Source organism: Sander vitreus, chromosome 14 (assembly GCF_031162955.1).
Source record: "Sander vitreus isolate 19-12246 chromosome 14, sanVit1, whole genome shotgun sequence".
In the NCBI taxonomy this organism is placed as follows: domain Eukaryota; kingdom Metazoa; phylum Chordata; class Actinopteri; order Perciformes; family Percidae; genus Sander; species Sander vitreus.
This window is the reverse complement of record NC_135868.1, coordinates 26,812,027-26,833,520: the sequence shown is the minus strand read 5'-3', so window position 1 is coordinate 26,833,520 and position 21,494 is coordinate 26,812,027. Positions and strand designations below refer to the sequence as shown.

General features: G+C 42.3%; 2 protein-coding genes across 3 annotated transcripts; one reads left to right on the top strand and one right to left on the bottom strand.

Moving 5' to 3' along the window:
• The first annotated feature begins 257 nt into the window (after positions 1 to 257).
• ppp1r11 (protein phosphatase 1, regulatory (inhibitor) subunit 11) lies at positions 258 to 8,264 on the top strand. The gene is made up of 3 exons (XM_078267761.1): positions 258 to 579; positions 2,447 to 2,555; positions 6,200 to 8,264. The coding sequence occupies exons 1-3, from the start codon at positions 502 to 504 to the stop codon at positions 6,382 to 6,384; spliced, it is 372 nt and encodes a 123-aa protein (XP_078123887.1). The 5' UTR covers positions 258 to 501; the 3' UTR covers positions 6,385 to 8,264.
• A 4,896-nt stretch (positions 8,265 to 13,160) lies between these two features.
• c14h6orf47 (chromosome 14 C6orf47 homolog) lies at positions 13,161 to 19,536 on the bottom strand. Of its 2 annotated transcripts, none has more exons than XM_078267593.1 (3): positions 19,450 to 19,536; positions 17,252 to 18,646; positions 13,161 to 14,943 (listed from the first exon to the last, which is right to left on the bottom strand). In XM_078267593.1, exon 2 carries the CDS (start codon positions 18,132 to 18,134, stop codon positions 17,259 to 17,261), a length of 876 nt encoding a protein of 291 aa, XP_078123719.1. In that variant the 5' UTR covers positions 18,135 to 18,646; positions 19,450 to 19,536; the 3' UTR covers positions 13,161 to 14,943; positions 17,252 to 17,258. The 2 variants fall into 2 exon arrangements, with proteins under 2 accessions (XP_078123719.1, XP_078123718.1); XM_078267592.1 differs by lacking the exon at positions 19,450 to 19,536 and adding an exon at positions 18,934 to 19,206.
• Positions 19,537 to 21,494: the final 1,958 nt, after the last annotated feature.

Here is a 21,494-nt window from a genome sequence, read left to right as displayed (position 1 = left end):
ATATCTTCCCCACAACACTAAAGCTGTCACGCAAAGCAAAAAAAGAAACGAAGCATCCTGCCTATATTTAAAAATAAAAAAACATATGGAAATAATATAACCAAAAATGCAATATGAATGTCCTAAATGCTGTTTCGCTGCATACATAATGTTTGCAAAACAGTGGTTTGGCGGTATCTTTGTTTGTGTGACATGATTTACATGACGTTGGCTGAAAAAATCTTTCTGACATAAAAACGTTAGCTACACTTCCGTTTTGAGTGTGACCAACTTTGAAGCTTGACTTTGTGTTAGCCACATCTCCCCGTAGTGTTCAACGCCTCGAAATTTTCAGGTCAACAATCTTCAGTCTGAATACAGGGTGCGATTTAAAGAACCAGGGTTGCCATTGTAGCGATCATATCGTTATATTACAGACACTGTCTCTCAACCGTCAGTTGGACTCCGGTTCTTTATATCTTAAAGCTAGCTAACGGTCGCGTTAGCAAAACAGCTCCAGGGATGGCGGAGGTTCCCGGGACTTCAAGTGAGACGATAACGGAGACTGTTCAGACTAGCACACCGCCACCGCCCCAGCAGGTAAGCAGGCTGGCCGTGAACACGGTTTGCTAACAACTGTTACTGCAGAATCACGTTACAAACCGCTCGGTGGTTTCCAGCATGATTTAGCTCGCTCTGCCTGTGTACCGCGTTCACAAGTCAGTCTGAAACCATAGCTTACCTCGGCTCTCAGCCCAGCCTTATGAAGCTTCACGACGAGGCCTAATGGGTTACGTTAATTGCGCTAATCTCCTCTAAAATGGCAATACAAGTACTTTTGACATTACAGCAACCACATATCTTGGTTATGTGCGAAATGCTGTCATGTAACGTCATGCATTGACAGTGACGTTAGCCCCTCTGGCTGGAACGCCAGGCTTCGGTTTTCTGGAGCAGGTTCAGGTAACTACCATTCTGGACCTATAGGCACACACCACACCTGCTATTGAACTCAGGTCTTCTTGTCGGTACTGATATGAAAAACAGCAATAAGAATGTCAAATCATATTCAGACAAATGCACTCCATTGAGCCTGGAGGGCACTGAAAAGGACCCCCCCCCCAGACCCCCAACATTATAAGTCACCAAACAAATCTGGAAACAAAACCTTGGCTTTTGGGTTGCCAGGCCAGTTATGATGTTGGTGCCATCTGACTTACATCTACAAACTGGGCAGCTAAAATGAACATACACAGGCTATTAACAAGCTGGGCAATCACCGTTTTGCATTACTTTCAGTTTATTTAAATTGTTCCCTGCTACCTCCTAAAGTCCTAGAAACGCTCCTGTTGGACAGGGAATCACATGTTCAACTATTACATGTGGCTGGGATGTTCAGGTGTCCACATACTTTGGGCCATGCAGTAGTTTATTTGCCACGCATCTTTTCAATCCCACTGACTGAGCATCAATACCTTCATCTTCTTGTCAATACAACTTAATGGAGCAATTATTGACAAGAAGATGAAGGTATTGATGCTCGATTAATTGTCTGAGAAATAATTGCGATTAACAATATAATTGTCTGTTTCAGTCAAATAATAAAAAATTAAAAAATCTATCTATGTATTACTTTAGCAAAGAAATTAAAGTTTTGAATGAATCCCTGAATATATCTTTTGGTTATATCGCTGTCATGTGACCCAGCACTGCTTATGAAGTAAACATGCCATTTTATTATCATAAAATAGTGTATTTTTTTGCTTAAATGAACATAAAACTGACAATTACAACCAACCTTCATACCCCTTCGGACTTCATACCCCTAGCTAATGTGGGCAATTAATTGCGTTTAAATAAAGAAACGGCGATTATGTATAATTGGACAATTGGCGATTGGACAGTTATTTAATAATTGTAATCAGAATCAGCTTTATTTGCCAGGTATGAGGACACATACGAGGAATTTTGCTTTGGATTATACATTGCTCACAATATGCTTACTCATACAAAACAAACAATATATACACACTATAAACAGATTGGTTGAGGCAGGAGTGCAAAGTGTGCAGGAGTAAATTATTTTTATGATAAATGCTGGAATAAGTATTATATTACAATATGAACAGCTCTGAAATAGAGAATGATGAATAAATAATAAGGATATAACGACTTAGTGGGCAAACGCAAATAATAGAACAGCTAGTAAGTCTGGTTCAGAAAATGACATCACTTTACTGTAATGCAGCCTTTAAAACCAGGTAAAGACAACACTTGTGTCACATCACGATATCCAAAATCTAAGACATTTTCTAGTCTCATATCCTCCTGTTGATATAATATGGCTGTATTGCCCAGCGGCCCTATGTAGACTGCAGGGGCTCTGTGCTGTGTGATGACAGCGTTAAACACTGCGCCTAGTTCCCATTGGATGGCCAGTATCTCACAGAGCTGTCTCATGTTACAGGAGGGACGCAGCCTGACCATCAAGCTGAGGAAGAGGAAGACGGAGAAGAAGGTGGAGTGGTCCAGTGACACGGTCGATAACGAGCACCTAGGAAGAAGGTCTTCAAAATGTGAGTCCATGTTCCATATCAAGGCCCCTATACGCTGTGTGACTTTGTGCTGCCTGTGTCAGACCAAAGTTAACAATCTTAGGTTGTCCCTTCTAAACAGTGGTCCTATACGTCACTGTGAGCCACACCCAGCAGCAGTTTTAGAGCTTTGGAGGCTAGATTCAAATCCAGTGTCAAAATCTAGGAGCTAATTCTCCTAATATGGCAGCTGCTACAACCCACAAATGAACCAATCGCACTATATAGAACTATTTCTCCAACACAGGGCTCAGCTGGAGCCCACAGATAACTCACTGACTCCATGGCAATATTATAGTCCGGTTTGCATCACCCAAAGAATGATGGGAACTGAAGTTCAAAAGCTCAGAAGGGTTTGTAGCTGGGTTAGCTCAGTTGGTAGAGTACGCGCACATATATAGAGGGGTTTACTCCTTGACGCAGCGGCCACGGGTTCGACTCCGACCTGCGGCCCTTTGCTGCATGTCATTCCCCTTCTCTCTCCCCTTTCATGTTTTCATCTGTTCTGTGGAATTATAGACCTAAAATGCCCCAAAAAATAATCTTTTGTCCACCAGTCAAATGGCTAGTGAATGTTCAAATCTTACCAGCCACTCAATAGATTACCATTGATAGATTCAACATAGATTCAACATTTCATCATGTTATTCTCCAAATGTACAATGTACAATATTTGTTAAAGGCTAAATCTGTGTCAAACCAATCTGATCTGAAGTATTGTGGTGCTGCAGAGGCCCGGCCTACAACCCCTTTCCTACAGTCTAAAGAAAAAATCTTTGTTTGGTACAGACCCTCACCAAAATCCCACTATAATCAGTTACATTTTTATTTTGAATATTTTGAATTGAGAATGAGAATAAAAATGATCGTTCCCTCCAATATTGTGAATCGTATTGCAATCCCAATATTCGCAAGTAGATATTTTCCTCATATCGTTGAGCCCCATTTATAACCGTCTGCTTCCTGCTGCACTACTGGATTCATCAGATCAAACAGCTGGAAAGCTATTTTTACCACACGCTCCCTTTTTTAGTTGCCATTTCTGAACAGAAATGTTTGAACAAGGTGTCATGTTGTAGTTTTGATTTTCAAACTGAGAACTCTGAGCTTACAGTGAGTCAGTGAAGGCACCAGCTGTAGATGTGATCACCTGGATCCGTTCTGACCCGGTGCTGTGTGTTGCTAGTCTGGCTACCACCAGACCAAGCTCAATCTTTTAAGATTGAACATTAGTCTGGGGAGTCTGCTCTGTATTTTCTACTGCACAAGAGGCGTGATCAACAGGCATAGTTCAAATGACTCTGTATGCAATTGGATAGTCCTTCAACCAATCAGACCAACGATCCGGGTGACGTAGCAGCGACGGCGGCATCAACTGGTTGCTGCCATGGAGTGCTGCGCTTCGGTGGCCGGCGCGTTGAATGTAAACAAAAAGCTGCTTGGTCGCTTCTCTATCGTCATCGTGTTAAACCCACCAGGTGGATAAGCCAGTTTGTGATTGGTTCCCGCTAATTTGTGACTGAAGCAGGATAGATAAACGTACAGGTTTCCAGCCTGAGCTGCAGGGCAAAATCAAATCGGCGGCAGATCGGGCTGGGTTCACCCAGTCTAGTGTGTTGCTGCAGGCTGCCGTGTTTCTGATCAGTCCTAGTCTCGCATCGGCACCTCTAGCTCCACAGTACTGTGGAGGAAGCTCTGGCAACAGAAGCATACACCTCTGGATAGGAGTAGAAACAGTGGGTTGTTTGCATTTCTTTAAACCAATCCCAATGGTCTTGGGCGGCGCTAAGCTCCAGACGCAACGACGGTGGCTTTGCTACATAGTCTCAGAAAGGAACTTGTTTTGGTGCAACATTTGCACCCCGCAAAATAAAACGCCACATACAATATTAAATGAAGTTAACTGTTGACACAATACAGTAACGTGAGCTATTTAAATTAGCTGACACATGGTTAAACCTCATTGGCTCTTACCAGTGTATCTCCGCAGGGTCTCCCGCAGCACTTTGCAGTTAAGGCGGCCGCCTAAAGCAACACACGCCTGGCGCCTTAACTACGTCGTAAAAAAGTGAATGATCTAAATCTGATGAAGCAGAAACGCTTAATATCAGATAACGTCCATAATAATAGGACTTTGGGTTAGATTTTTTGACAGTTTTCAGTGGTTATGAGGAGCAATATGAGAGAGAAATTTGGTGATCACTGATCGTTGTTTAGGTACGTTAAACCACGTTAAGCTTTTTCACGTTAGGACTTAGAAGCCCATGAGAACCGTGGAGAGTCAACCCACAGCCGCTCCGCTGCCCTGCTGAAAATGTGAAACAGAAACGCTTAATGTCAGATATCGTCCATAATAATTGGACTTTGGGTTACATTTTTTTGACAGTTTTCAGTGGTTAGGAGGAACAATATGTCGTTTATTCACATTTAAAGGGATAAATCGCCATTTCACCGTCGCGTGCGTCGTTGATTGTGGGAGTTTGTCAACAAATGTGCGGGCAGAGACGGGGTGAGTGGACTTACCGGAGCGTTGGCATATGGCATTTATATATGTATCTCTGTCTTGTTCTTCACATCAGTGAGGCTTACTTCTCTTGTTTCAATGAAGTGAATACATGGCGAAGTGACTGGAACTATCATCACCTCTCGCGCGTGGATTCTGCTGTTGCCCGGTCTTTGAGACACAGCCGTTGTCTTTTATTTTTTTATTTTATTTTTTTTTTTAGCGTAGTTAAACACTACACACAGTGAAACTACGTGTCCTGTTTTTATTTCACGCATACTATCTGCTTTGAGTGAGTGAAGCTATGGGCTGAGCTCTGTTATCTCAGAGATGTTTGTTTTGGAGAAGAGTTGTCAGGCGAAGTGGAAGAAAGCGTGTCACTGAGGATAATGGGAGCCATGCGAGTAACACTGTTATAGCACATGTTTTTTTTTTAATGAAAAAATGATTTAAAAATGATTTTAAATAGTTGTGTTTCTGATCCGCTGTGACCCGGTGCTGTGTGTTGTTTCACTTAATGTGTCGACTGAAATATATTACACTCTGTCGCTCCGAAACGGACGTAAAAACATCACACTTTCTCTGTAGTCTACTGTTAGCTAGCTACCGTAAATGTAGGCTACTTTTAAAATGCCATATTTTCCCTCTGGGCTCTCCAAAACGGACGTAAAAGCACATTAACCATTCACTGCACGTGATCGCAAGTCTGAAAAAAGAGCCTTTCGTTGATGTGATTTTTCAGTTTTTCAAGAATCGGTTTAGGAATCTTTTTTATTGAATTGTGGAATTATGGAATTGTTTTAAAAGTACCGGTCCGGCATTGGAATCGTAAAAATCCAAATGATACCCAACGCTGTGTGTTGTGTTGTGTGTGTATCTTGACCCGGTGCTGTGTGTTGTGTTGTGTATCTGACCCGCTGTGACCCGGTGCTGTGTGTTGTGTTGTGTTTCTGACCCGCTTTGTGTTGTGTTTCTGACCCGGTGTTGTGTTGTGTTTCTGACCCGCTGTGACCCGGTGCTGTGTGTTGTGTTGTGTATCTTGACCCGCTGTGACCCAGTGCTGTGTGTTGTGTTGTGTATCTTGACCCGCTGTGACCCAGTGCTGTGTGTTGTGTCCCTGCAGGCTGCTGTATCTACGAGAAGCCACGGCAGTTTGGAGAGTCGTCCTCTGAAAGCGACGGAGACGATGACGATGAAGGCTGCGGCAGTGCCCACTGCATCCTGGGCCACGGCAGGAGGGGTCCTGGACAGGGGGGGGGGGGGGGGACCACGAGGCCCCCAAACTCTGGAGGGCCACACACACACTAGCGTGGCTCAGCACGACAGTGACACATTACAGCTCCGCACTCTCGTTTAGCTTAGCTCCATCACTGAAGCCCAGGTAGGCCTGATGCTGCCAGACACTCTGCTGGAGCCGGGGCTGCTGCTCTGGAAACACAGAGCAACAGGGATTACTGAATTAGCCACATTGAAAATCCTGCTCTCCTTTCAACAGCTAAAAGCATGCTCAGTATTGTGCCAACTGACATACATAACTTGGAATGAAAGCTACAAGTTGACATTTTAAATTTCCTTTAAAGAAGTAGTGCTTTTAAAGCACCAAAAGGTGACATGCTGTAATAATAGAATGTTGGAGGCCGTAGCGGTCCTTTTTTGTGTGTTTCAGCTCTTTTTACGACAGACCACACGTTGCATCACTGCTGAGCATTTCCAAAGCATGGAGCAGAATGGTGGGATTAAAATGCTTTGCTACTTGTCAGGCAGCCGTTGGTTTCCATTTATTTCACTATGCTGTTCAATAAACTCTGAGGTTTGAGATCCCTCACAGTGAACATCACGTTGGCTTTGACGTTTGTCAGAGTTGTCATGCAGAAATGCAATTAAGGTCAAAACTGACTTAGTTTCGTCATCACTTAATCTGCTGAATATCTTCTCAGTTAATGGAGTAGTCAATGTCAGCAGACAGAACAGTGTCCATGCCACTATCCAGGACCAACGGAAGCATCCGATCCTCACACAGCAGAGGCTAGAACCAGCGAGCGTTTGGCATTCTTACTTCAGAATGACAAAAGACTAGCAGTGCTCAATTATCATAGTTGCAGATTAATGACACGCATTGACAAATCTGTTCTGCTCTATAATTGATTTGTTTTCAATTCATTTATCAATCGTTTAATCTTCAGAATGTCAAAAAAAGAAAAAACACAAGCTATGAGGCGACATCTGAAAATGGCTTGTTCTGTCCAGAAACCTAAAGATATTCACATGTATTGATTTTTACACCAAATGCGTCATCAGCTTGCACTTACACTGCATGAGCAGCCAATGGTAACTAAACTTTTACAACAATAAAAAACAGAAATGATGGATTATACGATGCTGTATGATTTCACTGTGCTTTGGGAAACAGTCAGCAGCAGTAATGTAAACTATCGCCCCGGGCTGTAATAAATGAGCTAACGCATGTAAAAACACTAGTTACATACTTCTATTGTAGTGATGTCACCATGTCGGAAGACAACATGGATTATGTATGAGCCTTATTGAAAACGCTGGTCTCCTTTCAGCCGCTAAAACATGACCCTTTAACACACAGACGTGCAGGGCTGATGCGTTGGACTGTAGCGATGTTTGTGCGTGTTTTGGCCCTTTTACTTGACAGTCCAGACCCCGTGATAGGGCTTCAGGTCTCTAAAAGGGAGGTATCGATACTGTAGTAAGATGAGTGGAAACTAATGGCTGCTGATGAAGCCGAGCTAAAGTGCATCGGCAGTAATGCAAAGTGTTTGTGCCATGAATGAATGAGCTGAAAGGTATAAAAGCACTGGATCTAATGTGACAATAATGACATCAATGCAGTCTGGCTGTGTGCCCCCGGCAGCATGCAGTGTGACACACACACACACACACACACACACACACACACACACACACACACAGGCTACCTGCCTCTGGGTTTCCTTTTGACAGAGTTAATTGTATATAATACTGCACATTGTTTAGTATTCTATGTTTGATTTGCTGCTCTTCATTATAAACTTGCTAACCCTAGACATGCAGTGGAGCCCAGTCTGTGTAGTAACAGTACCATTACAAACCACTAGGGCTGGGTTCAAATAATCCATTCTCCAGTTAAAATCCAATCTTTGTTTGAGTGATCTGATATTGATTATTAAAATCCAGAAATCGATCTTTTAATATCTGCCTTTTCATCATGGATGTGGTTTCTTAATGTTAAACCTGAACCTGATGCATTTAAAAAAAATATATATATATCTGAGGGGTGCTTCTTGCTTGTACAGTTTACAGCAGAAGTTCTCTGAGAACCTCTTTTATATCCAAGATAAACTTGTGTTGTATGTGAAAATCCTCTAACCTAACTGATATGGAATGGATGATGTAATGGATTTGGGAAATCCTTGCGATGCCCGGCCCTACAAAGCAGTATGTGAGACGTAGAATAGAGTGGACACGACAAAGATCTCACTTTATATTAGGCTGAGCCAGTATTGCTGTTTGTGATTTTCAGAGCAGTTTTAAAGTTCTTGCCCAGTGACAGAACATATGCACTGTCGTCACATTATTACCCCTCAGCACCATCAGTATCACCTGTCAGCCCTACAGAACCAGCCCTGGGCCCGGCTCTGCATGTGTGGAGAACTTCATTCACATGATTTAACACTGGATCTTTCACTTCTTCCAACCTGTTTTAATGTTTCTCTGAAACTGCGTGTCATAGCAAAAACTCATAATACTGACTTTATATATCACCCCAGAAAAAAAAGCCATATGAGAAACGTGAGATTTGAAAGAGGATTCTGAGTTTGGAGTGTACAGCAAAGGCCTGGTCACCGGAAGGGACGGCACCAAGGTTAGGAACCATGAGGAGGGCAGCCATCAGGTCACAGATAGATTTCATTTCATATTTATTTGAATAGGGACAGATGCTAAGACATAGACATTTGTGCAACAAATCTCCAGTGTACAACATCCCAGCAGCTATTGCTAATTTCCAATGCCCGTCCCTAGAAGTCCTATGTAGAGGCCAATAGGAGCCTGAGCATTTGAAAACAAAGCTATAAAATTGATTCTGAAACACATAGGTAACCAGTAGAAGGGTAACAAGGGTGGCTGGGATGTGGAGCTAAAAGCCTGGCTGTATCCGCTGCAGTCTTTGGATGTTGGCCTGCTGATACCAGATTAAAGTGTGTGGCAATAGTCTGGAGGAGATAAAGCCTGGAGGAGCTTTTCTACATATGCAGAGGGACGAAATGAGCCAATCTTGGTTAGCTGTCTCAGTTGGACAAAGTAGGACTGCGCTACTTCAGTCCCCCGAGCATCAAAAGACAGCACTGGGTCCAAAAGTACACCTCAGTGACGGGCTTCTTTATCTCTCAATCAGATTAGTGAAATTACAGATTGTTCTTTATTACAGGCTCTGGCAGTCTCAGGGTTAACTTTCATTTCACAGTTAGAATGAGAAACTTATCTATCAGACAGGCGGATATTTCAGCCAATACTAGCCGGTATACTAGCTGATGTCATTTATGTTTTAACTCTCTAATATCAATACCACTATTGGCCTCGAGAATCCAGTATGTTTCTGACTATGGTCAGAGTCTGTGTGAAGGTGAGGGACAAATACTCGACCTATCACCACGCCAGCTGTTAATATCTGTGCTGATTCCACTTAGGACTCTTATTTCGAAATAAAGTTTGCTGTTATGAGGGAACTTTGAAGAATCTATCCATCACCTGTGTTGGAAGAACTGAATGTCTGGCTGACATCATGTGACTCTCTGCAGAGCTGTAACGCTCAGTTTGCTGTAATCACTCTCTGTTTATTTCATTTTCTGACAGCATTAGATTTAATGAAAGCTCAGAAGGGTGTAGGTATTTAAAATGTGTTAAATCCTCTGCTGGTTTTCATTTGCTTGATTGATTTCAGATGAATCTGTTGAATCCACGCTGACAATCGTAGAAATTATGACATTTTGACAGGATGTCATTGAGTGGTATAAGACAAGTTAATTTCCCTTAACACCCATAGGTTCCCATTAAATTCAGCTTCATGTCGGGCGTAAAAAAAAATGAAATCTACAATATGACTATGAATTTGATTTAAAGACGTTGTCTGTTTGTGCTTTTCCTGCTGTGCTGTGCACGACGACTTGGCTGAGGACGCAGCGTTCTGCGATTGGACGTCCTTTCCCGACCAGGCTGTACATATGGAACTGAATCACAGCTCACCATGGTTACCCCCTCACTGTCTGTTCTGTCTATACACACCGGCATTGTTACATATAGACATTGTTCTTGTACTGGTATTGCACATTTCTGTATATATTATTAGGCATAATGAGAGCAGATGTAATGTGAATTAAAGTTTTCAACTGGGATCAAACTGTGTGTGTGTTATACATACATACACACACACACATATATATATATATTATTATATTATAATATAATATATATTACGCAGGAGTATGACACCACTTGCGCCATGCATTCTTTTGCAGTCCCCGCTGTGGTCTAAAGGAAACATTTTGCTTTTCTTCTTGCCTAAACACATTTAAAAAGATGTAGTATAGCATAAATACTAAAAAAAAATGACATGGTAATCTCCCTCGGTCCGATCCAATGCTGGATCACCGCCACATCAGGGTTCCCCCAGTGTATTGTAAGCCTGGTAAGTCTCTGGGAATTATTTTTGAGACGTTTTTTTTTTTTAACTACAGTTACAGTTGGTTGGAAACTTAGACATAGTCATATTTTCATTTTGATTTTGCACTGACGTAAGTCTTTTTAAACTCCGAAATTTGGCTGATTCCATCCATTATTCTGTTATCACAGAAACTATTGGGCTCTACATTAATGCTGCCATCAGTCTGTGACCCTAACCCTAGTCTATGTCCACAACGTTCCACTTCCGGGATTGCTCTGTTGCCGCCAGAAATTCTGCCAGATCACACGCTTTTTGCCCGGATGTCCCGTCACCTTGCTCTTTCTTTTGAACTTTTGAACGTACATGTTCCACCAAAACAAGTTCCTTCCCGAGGCTATTTTGCTGAGGCACCGTTGCTCCGTCCGGCACTTAGCATTGCCAGAGCACGTTTTTCTCCCATCCCAGAATGCTGTGGACTAGTCAGTCCCTCCTCCATAGCACTGTAGAGGAAGGTCTGGCAAAGCGAGACTACCATAACCCTAACCCTCATCAAAAAAGACACCAGAAAAGGCACACATTGTTGCATAAATGTTCACCAGAATGCAGGAAATGAAGTGTTTGATGCCCCCGGTTATAAACGTGTGTCCCCCCCAATGTTGAAACCTAACCTACGCCCTTGGCTGCAGTTTGCAGTGGTGTGTTGCTGTTAGGACTCTTATTTGGCTGAGAACATTCAATGCTCTGCTATGGTTGTTCTACTGAAAAGATCATCCCAGCTTAACCAATACGCCATCATTGCATTTGTTTCATTTAATGTAGGATTTCAAAGACGTGTAGGTAATCAAAACCAGGCAGACAATCTAATAAAAGAGAATCTTTATTTCCCCTCAGTGTAGTGTTGGCTTCAGGTGTACAGTCAGTTCACAGCAGAGTTCAAATGACACCATGTGAGCTTCGTCCTGCTTATTTAGGGAAGCAGGACAGAGTCTCTGCACAGCTACAGTGATCCAGCACTTGTTAGGTGTGTGGGCAGGCTGCTCATATAAAAATAGCTTTCCTTACAAGCGTTATCACTGCAATAAAACTCTCACATAAGCAAACAATGAATAAAAGGCAACGAGTTGGAACACAAATTGTTAATAGACGTTTGGTCAAATTTCATTTTCCATTTGTGTACAAAACATTAAAATTTGAATTTCAAAATCCAATTGTATTGTTTGGAAATACTGCCAAAATGAAAATAAAAACTACAGTTCCAATCATTTGCAGTACATTCCTTAGCATAACATGGCCCCAACAATGATGAAATGGACTTTCTTTTAACAAACTGGCAGACAATGTAAAATAAAACTTGAAAATCTGACTTTACCTGATTTTAACTTATATTGAACACAAAAAGGCTGTTTACATTTTATTTAGTAACAATATCAGTCAAAACATAGTTCAAATTAATAAAGGGCTGCAGCGAACGATTCTTTTTATTATTGTTTTGTCTATAAAAGGATCAAAATAGAGGAATGGCCATCACAATTTTCTAAAGGTCCATCTTCAAATGACTTCTCTTGTCTGCCGTGATAAAAAAAACATTTTTTACTTAAACATGCCATTGATTATCTAAATAGCTGCAGATACATTTTCTGGCGACTGACTAATCGATTGTTTCAAAATTCTAAAGTTTGCAATTTCATTTTCACGTTTACATTATCGCACATTATCTGCCAATATGAAAATTAAAATGAGAAGACTGTTTAACATTCCATTCCATGTCACTCTGGCAGTGTGTGCTCAGGAGTACACTCAGGGTTTTTTGGCAGTAGTTGCCAGTTGTGTTTTCAACAAATAGACAACTTCAACAAGATTAAACGATTTCATCTCAATATTGTCAGCCGCCAGCGTCCACATCTCACAGGCTGATACAAGTAAGCAAACGTATGCATGTGTGTGGAATAAATGGATGAGCAGCACATGCTATAGAGAATGTCTAATGCAAGTCAAATGTGCTTCAATGCAACAGGAGTGCAAAACATGCTTTTGTGCACAAAAACCAAATTCTATGTTTGGTCTTTTCATTGTTGTACCTTTAAATCTAAAGCATGACAAGGAAAAGAGACGTTTGAACTGAGCAATATGATGGCCAAGAAACTAGTGTGTACAAAGGACACATTCACATGTGCTGCTGGTATTATGGGTCACTAAAAACCCCTACACAGATACAACAAGACAACAATGACAGTGACATGTTCTGTATGTGGGGAGGTTTCAGGAAAGGCATTTCTCACTTCAATATGTGAACATACATAAATACAAAACAGATTCACCAGCAGAAATTATTGTTCTATTTCTTTATAGTCTAGAACAAGCAGCAACCATCACAGCTGAGCACTGAAACCTCTCAACGGCCTTTAGATTTAAAAAGAAGAAAACCCCATAAGAACAGAGATCTTCAACAAGTTACTGCACATATTAGCAAATATAAAGCAGCCTACTAAAACACTGACTACTATACCTATAGGCTTATTGGCCTATAGGTAAAGCAGCCATCCACAGATACAGTTAAGTGTGCCACATATATGTTAACATTAACACATGATTTATAAAATCATGTCAACAATTATTTTAATAGCGGAGTATTCTAAGCACTAAAAAGGTATGCATACTTATGCTGTCCCATGTTATTGTAGGCCCATATGCAACTTAATTTTATACAATATATGTAGTAGGGGGTCCCTGATCCATTTAAGTCCATATAAGGGGTCCTCGGCTTATAAAACGTCGAAGACCCCTGCCATAAACTTAACCATTGCATTCCATTCAACTAGTCTTCGGTCTCAACATACACATTTTATTTTGAGGAAACAAAGTTGGAGGTCAATGCTGAGTGAGGGATAGTATGGCTTTAATGCACTATATTCTGTAGTGTGTGTGTGTGTGTTTATTGACAGGTTAGTACTAACAACCTCTCAGGCTTCCCACCATTGACCACATTGGGATTTGCTCCATTAAAAAGGTCCGTTCACACCAGCCTTCTGTTCTGCACTCTGCTCTGGAAAGGGATGCGACGTCACAGGTGGGATGAGAGTATACAAAAATATTAAGCGGCTTGATTACAGACTGTAAACAAAGCAATATTGCAGTTTATTATTGTACTACACTAGGTGATGACACAGCGCTTCTCCATTTCCAAATACAGAGTATTGTAGAGAGCCAGAGATGGCACTGAAACAGGAAACGCACGCCTGAATGTGCCTGCGTTTCCAGCTTCAGCTGAATTAAATTAAAGATGGGATGAATATTTGATGGGGAGCGTGAAATATGACTGTGCCTTAAGGGACAAAAATGGTGGCCACAGACAGACGCTACAATCAGTGGTTAAAATGGAACCCCAATCGACTGGAACCATGTGATTCCAAATTCCCCTAATGTTGCCTTCAGAATGAAATGAGTGACTACAGTCTGAACAGACCGAACATCAGCAGCAGCCCTTCTGTGTGGGAGCAGTTTCCCGTTTGCTGCTTTACAGTCAGTGACCTGACGTTCAGGGGCACTGGGATATTTCTGGCGCACTGTGGTTTCTCTTCTCAGCGTCTGTGCCTTTGCTAAATACTCCCATGTGACGACTCCCCTGCGCTGAAACTCTGCTTCTCTCGACCCCCTACAATGTTTCACTTAAACTGTTTTTTGTTAATGCAGTGGTTTGTATCCCTTTGCATTCCTTACCTTCTCGTGGTGAGGCCTAAAGTTTCTGATCATTTAGGCGGTGTATTTGGTTGTTCATTTCTTCTTACCCAGAATGCACCAAAGGCAGTCACCTGGTCCCAAACCGGGTGACTGCCTTGTGGTGAATCATGAGAAAAATAGTCCCGCAGGACAAGAAACGAAACGTTTTCGGAGTATTCCCTGAATACTGGGTGTGTTTCATGAACATCGATGGCCTCTAACATTACTGACCACCATTAAGAGTAGTAGTGTACTTTGTGATACTAAACTTTGTACTGCTATCACTGTCAACATTCTGGTGACAACTTTAAGGCCAAGTTAGGACAGACGTCTAGAAATGCAGATCAATAGCGTTGAACATAAAGTGACAGGAGTTTTGTAATGACTGTGCAGAACACGGAGGTTGCAGTCCCGCTGCAGGAGGTCCGACACAGCTGGACTGATGTTGGACGACTCCTGGATGGGCAGCAACTTCTCACCGTCTGTGGAAACAACACAGCTCTCTTAAAAAAAAACAGCTGATCTGGAAAACACAGTACAGCAACATGTAACCAATTACCGACCACATTTCTCCAAACACAGAGGTCAGCTGATAATATTAGTTGTGAATCTGCATCTCTGGGATGTGGGGTCGCATTGGCTGCGTTGGCAATTATAAATCAAAGTTTTGACAGAGCCTGGACATCATATGTGGGGGGGTCAATGTCAGTAAATATAAAGTTTTAATCAAACCTAACTGGAAGAGAAAACAAAAGGTGAAGGATCCATTGTTAGCCAAACTGTGTGTTGTAAGCACTTCCTGCTTCCACTTTGACTTACTGGACTCCAGCTGTGTGCAGTGGTCCTGTTGAGGGACACGTATTAGCCACATCCAGCTGTGCTCACTCAGATGATGGAAACAAACAGTTGGTTTGTTTCCAACCTGTCTGATCCTCAGACTGCTCACGTTTTTATGACCTGCCAGATTACATTGGAGCGGGTCACAGTTCGCTGGGAACAATCTTATAACTGACAGAAACGATAACTAAGACGAGACCCAGTTATAATAACTGTGAAGCAGAACTTTACTTTAATAAGAGTAAAAAAAAATGTAATGGACGGAACTGTACATGGGTACACAGGATATAACAGGATGTTATCGTACTCATTTCAACTAAATGTATTCCATCATCTCTGATGTCTGGCTGATGCTTGTTTTGACATAATGAACACTAACATTTCTCTGTGAAGAGAACAGATAATTATGAAAACTGAAGCAGTGGGAGATCTGAGGCCTCTGGCAGATAAACTGAATTATCTGTGTCTGGTTTCACACCACTCAAAATCTCACACTTCTTTTTCTATGGTGTGGGGGTGTGTGTGTGTGTGTGTGTGTGTGTGTGTGTCATCAGTTAACCCCAGCCTTTAATGAATGTGCTAAATGCAATTTAAACATACAGCAACATTAAGGAGCAGCCTCACCTTCCACACAAAAAAACAGAATCTCCATGTAACAGTCTGCTATCATTCTGATCTTACCACAATGGCAACTCTCCCTTAAGACCAAAGTTGACTACAAGACACACATTCCTTTGGGAATGCCTTCAGCTGGCAGTATGTGCTGTACATAGGCTGAGGACAAATACCTAGCATATCAATCAACAGAACACAACTTGTGGCCAAAATGAGCCTTACCAAACACAGCTAACCACTCAGTTCACATCTACACCTCCCTTACACTTCTATATATATATAAAAAAAAAGAAAAAAAGAAGAGCAATACCACAATATAAAAAAACACTAGTAAAAGTCCTGCATTCCAAATCTTACATAAGTACAGTTATTTTCAGAAGTTAGCACTTGTTCTGCCCCAGTTTGGGAACCAATGTTTTATAGAATAGGGTTTTCACTGAACTCAAAGTGTATGTGGAAGTAGTATTTTCTGCTGTAGTTAGTCGAGGTGGAGCAATTTTTATTATTTTTATTCTATTATGAAGAAGCCCAACTGATACTGCATTTTTGAGGCTGATTCTGATATTACTTGGGTTTTAAAAAATTTGATAAAAAGGTACACTACCGGTCAAAAGTTTAGGATCACTTAGAAATGTCCATTCCACTCCATTATAGACAGAATACCAGCTGAGATCAGTTGCATTGTTTTTTTAACCAGGGCAGCAGTTTTCAGATTACATTATGTGCTTACATAATTGCAAAAGGGTTCTCCAATGTTTTCTCAGTTAGCCTTTTAAAATAATATCAGATTAGTAAACAGAATGTGCCTTTGGACATTGGATGAATGGTTGCTGATAATGGGCAATGTAGATATTGCATTAAAGATCAGCCACTTCTGTCTACAACAGTCGAGAACCCTTTTGCAATTATGTAAGCACATAATGTAATCTGAAAACTGCTGCCCTGTTTAAAAAAACAATGCAACTGATCTCAGCTGGTATTCTGTCTATAATGGAGTGGAATGGAAATTTCTAAGTGAGCCAAACTTTTGACTAGTAGTGTATATCTGCCAATAAAAAACAGGTATTAACTATTGACTGACCTAGCTAAACTACCTGCAGTGACAGTGCTGCAGCTTCAGCTGTCTGTGTTTTCACCTATACCGTTGTTTAGAACTGTTTTATTGTGATGTAAATGCTTTTAGGTTTTTAGTGTGGGAGTTTTTCCAATTTAACTTATGCAGTCATAAGACCAAAAACTGCCAGAGAAAGGGGAAGAAGAAAAAAAAAAAAAAAAAAAACTTTGAGCAGGTGGTAAAATGTAACCTAAACATCCCATCAGACCAATGAAGGGGCTTACCTTAAACTTAACTTGTCTTCACCTTGTCCTTAACAGACACAAGCTTTTCTTTGGGTTCCTCGGTCTCCATGCCCTCGTCATCCTTCTCTCCTTTTTCTACCTCCACTCCGAGCAATACACTCTGGCGAACACTGACCGAGATCACCAGTGCCTGGATGATGCCATAGATCAACGCAAACTGAGGGAGATACTCCTGGATCAGCCATAGCAATCCTGCCATCCCAACTGTGGAGACAAAGAACATGGCCATACCATGGAGCCACAGCCTCAGCGCTCCCTGGACCCCCAACACCTCCAGGATCAGCTTGGCAGGGGGGGACACAGTCCACAGGAAGCCCACCACAAACAGATCAAACAGGTGGCGGAGGAAATTGAAAGAGATCTCGTAGTGCTCCGGCACGATTTCTACCTTCAAACTGTGCGCAAAGAGTCGAAAAGGGGATGTCAGCTGGAAGGAAGGAGGTGTAGGAGACGGAGGAGGCGTCCCGTAGTCAGAAAAGTCCCCATCAACATCACAGTCCCACGGATCTACACTCTGACCATCCCGTTTCCTGCGTCTCAGTCCGCTTGCTTCCGTTTCCCTTGGCCACGGAAGGTAAGAAGTGTGGAGATATTTGTTCCACCACCTAGTAACTTGCTGTGAATTTGCCCCTGTCTCCTGGACATTCATTTCCATGGGCTGAAGCTTCTCCTGCGCCTCCCAGTACTCCTCCACTGGACTGCTTTGGTCACTTTGTCTCAACCCTCCCCAGATCCAAGAGGTCCAACCCCTGGGGCCCTGCTTGCTCAAGTCATGTATCTGGCCCTTGGCGGTATTCTCTGACACACCAGTGCCGCCCCATGAGCGCAGCCACCCCCATGCTTTGCCTACCACAGCTGTCATACTTTCTCTGTTGAAGTGGAATTCAAATCGCAGACAATCAGTTCCTCTCGCTAAAGTTGGCCAGGAAGCTCTGTAAACTTACGGGAGAAGCATGCATGTGCTGCCAGCTAAGTTGGAAAGTTGCAATACTTGTTGACAAGGATTCAGGCCTCGGCAGAATGTCGTCCTCAGGCCATAGACACACCTGTGGGTGCGTTTCAGCAGTTGGGCTGACCCCTCCTTAAATTACTTACAATGCTCTTAATGCAATGACACAAGTCAGGCTTCTCGTCTACATGTCCTTGGTTTAACCTGGCAACCCTTGGAGCTGCCAAGGTTGCTTTCGGTAACTCAGCGTTACCTTCAAATATGCTCAATAAGCAAGTTAGCACCGGCTAACGTTAGTTACAAGTGAATAGGTTTAGTGGACCCAGGCTTCAGCTATAGGACAATCAACGTAAAGTACGTCATTGCTTGACAAACTTGTTTAACCTTTTCATTCTCCCGAAACACATTACGTTGGCTAGCTACACCTGCAAAGAAAAGACATTTACAGTTAGTAAAAACATTAGCCAAATCTTCCTTCAACTTCCACGTCAACATCAATGCAAGTTAACGTTAGCTAGCTAATGTTACACTGGTCCGACACTTGACTTAGCTAACGTTAACTTACAGGTTTGTACTGGAAAGTGAGACTGGTTAGCACTTAGCTAACGTCTAACGTTACTGACAAATTTCAGGAAAACAGTTTTCGGGTTGTCAGTGTCTCTTAAGCACGGCAAGTTAGCGTTAGACAATGTTATAAGAGATAAATGCTCACCTTCAGCGACGTTAGCTTGAGTTTGTCTGTCAGACCGTAAGCTAGCCCGCCTTGTTAGCATCAAATAAGTCGACACACAGACCAAGTTCCTCAACTTCTGGAAACCGAGTTGTAAACACACAAACGTGTTATCTTTTGCGGTTGGATAAATCAGCTTCCAACCAAGCTAGCTAACTGACAACGGGTACCACTAACGGCACAGCTAACCAGCAAAAGCCGAAGGGAAGGTCCGCCCACCAGGTCGATGGAACGTTTTTACCTAGCTAATTACGAGAACAAAGAAGACGGACTACCGGTCCGGTTTCAACCTTCAAAATAAAACAATGGTTGGCTGTGCAGTTCATGCTAATGTTCCTGTACTATGGATGTATTAGAACAGTGGTTCCCAACCTTTTTTCCTTGGCGCCCCCCCCTACTCATGTCTAAGTGACCCCCCCCCCCCGAAACCGAAGTTGGGGTAACTCTCGAGATAGAGCCTTACTTTCTTTTTTGATACAGAGTTATAAGCACTTTTACCTTTCTCCGCCATGTTTCATTCATAAAATAGTGATGCCGTGGCGGCAGGAAAAATGAGGATGATAGCAGCTAGCAGCTGACCTGACGACAGCAAGGGTCCCAGGTTAAGAGGTCCCAGAGGTTTGGCCTACTAAGTAGCCTGCCTACAATTTTAAGCCAGAACAAAAAGATACAGTTTTCATACAGACTTTTGTATACGTTATATATTCTAGTGTATTATCATAATTTGTTTAACGTGCAAATATATTTTTTTTTTACCTCAACCTCAAACCAGATAAAGACTTGCGCACCCCCTGTGATCTTTGCCGCCCCCCTGAGGGGTGCCCGGAACCCAGGTTGGGAACCACTGTATTAGAAGACCGTATTGTACTAGGATTTGTCCTGTCCACACAAAAGATGTTACACACAAAGTGAATACCCCAAGTGTAATATGGTTTAGAATCAGAATCACCTTTAATGGCCAAGTAGGTGTGAACACAAACAGGGAATTTGACTCGGGCTTTTTGTTGCTCTCTCCTACCTAAAAACAAGGACAACAAAGCTGAACAAGGTAAACAAACATTGTGATACTATGTACAGATATGTTTGTATAGAAAATAAGTGTGTATATGTTTACATACACATGTGTACAGACAGCTCTATGAGGACTGTAACAGTAAGACAACAGGGCAATGCCAAAGTGCAAATGGTGCTGGAATAAATAATTATTAAGATAACTGGTTGCATACATGTAGGTGGATGTGACAGTGTATATTTGACATATTTATGCACGTTTAAATGGTGTTTAACTCTATCAATCTAGAATTGACTAAAAGGTGGAAGCTTGGTGTTCCAGGGATATTGCACAGGGATTGATCCTGACACTATGGACTGGTGTTCAGTTTGATCACAGTGACAGACTGTGGCAACAAACTGTTCCTGTGTCTGCTTGTTTCGGTGAACAGGATTCTCTTGGGCCTACCACAGGGGAGAAGATCAAACCAGGGCGGGATGGTCTGCAGTGACGCTTCCTGTCCGTTTCCTCTCTCTGGAGGAGTACAAGTCCTAGATGGAGGGCAGGTTGGCACCAATGATTTTCTCGGTAGTCCTGTCCGTTGCAGTCTGTTCCTGTCGGCTCCAGGTTGCTCTGGACCCATATGGAGCACACGCTCTACCAGTTGAGCTACTCAGCTGCCCCTGCGATGATGGTGTTGAACACAGAAGTGAAAGCCACAAACAGGATCCTTGCGTGGGTCCCTGCGGAATCAAGGTGTTGCAGGATGTAGCGCAGTGCCATGTTGACTGTATCATCCACTGACCTGGAAGGAGATCATGACCACAGACGCCTGAATACAGGTCATGCCTGTAGTCATTGAAACATGTGATGGATGTTTTGGGGACAGGGATGACGAAGGAGCGTTTGCAGCAGGAGGGGACTTGACACAGCTCCAGTGATCTGTGGAAGATCCGTATGAAGATGGTGGCCAGCTGGCAGCGTTTAGAAAACATGCAGGTGACTACATTGCAGCCATATAATGCTACAGTTTGCAACATATGTAGCCATGCGCGCACTGCTTTACCAAAATACGCTTCAGTAAAAAGTACTTTCACAAAGCAAAATATGTATAAAGGTCTCTTATGTACGTCAGACGGTTTAATGAAGGTCAAGCAGCATCAACAGGACAATGTTGCTATGACTGCTTTCTGCTGGTTGATTTCATCTACAGCAATTTATTGTATTGATGACATGCATGTTAAAATCATGACTTCACTTCTGACAGCTAAAGCATAGCACATTGTATGGCCCATAGCAGTATATAGCTTCTTGTGGTTCATTTTATGGTTATCAACCTGCCACAGGGTTTCACCAAGTGAAATGTAAGACTTTTAGGACCATTACTAGAGACCCTTCAGTATGCATGAGACTCCAGCACCCCCAACATTCAGTTAATTGCCTTCTGGCATAAGCAGTAGGCCTCAAATACATGGTTAAAGCAGTTGCAACAAAGCCTAAATTCAGTTTCAAGCCAAGTATTTGAACATTAACACTTCCCAGCTGAACACAG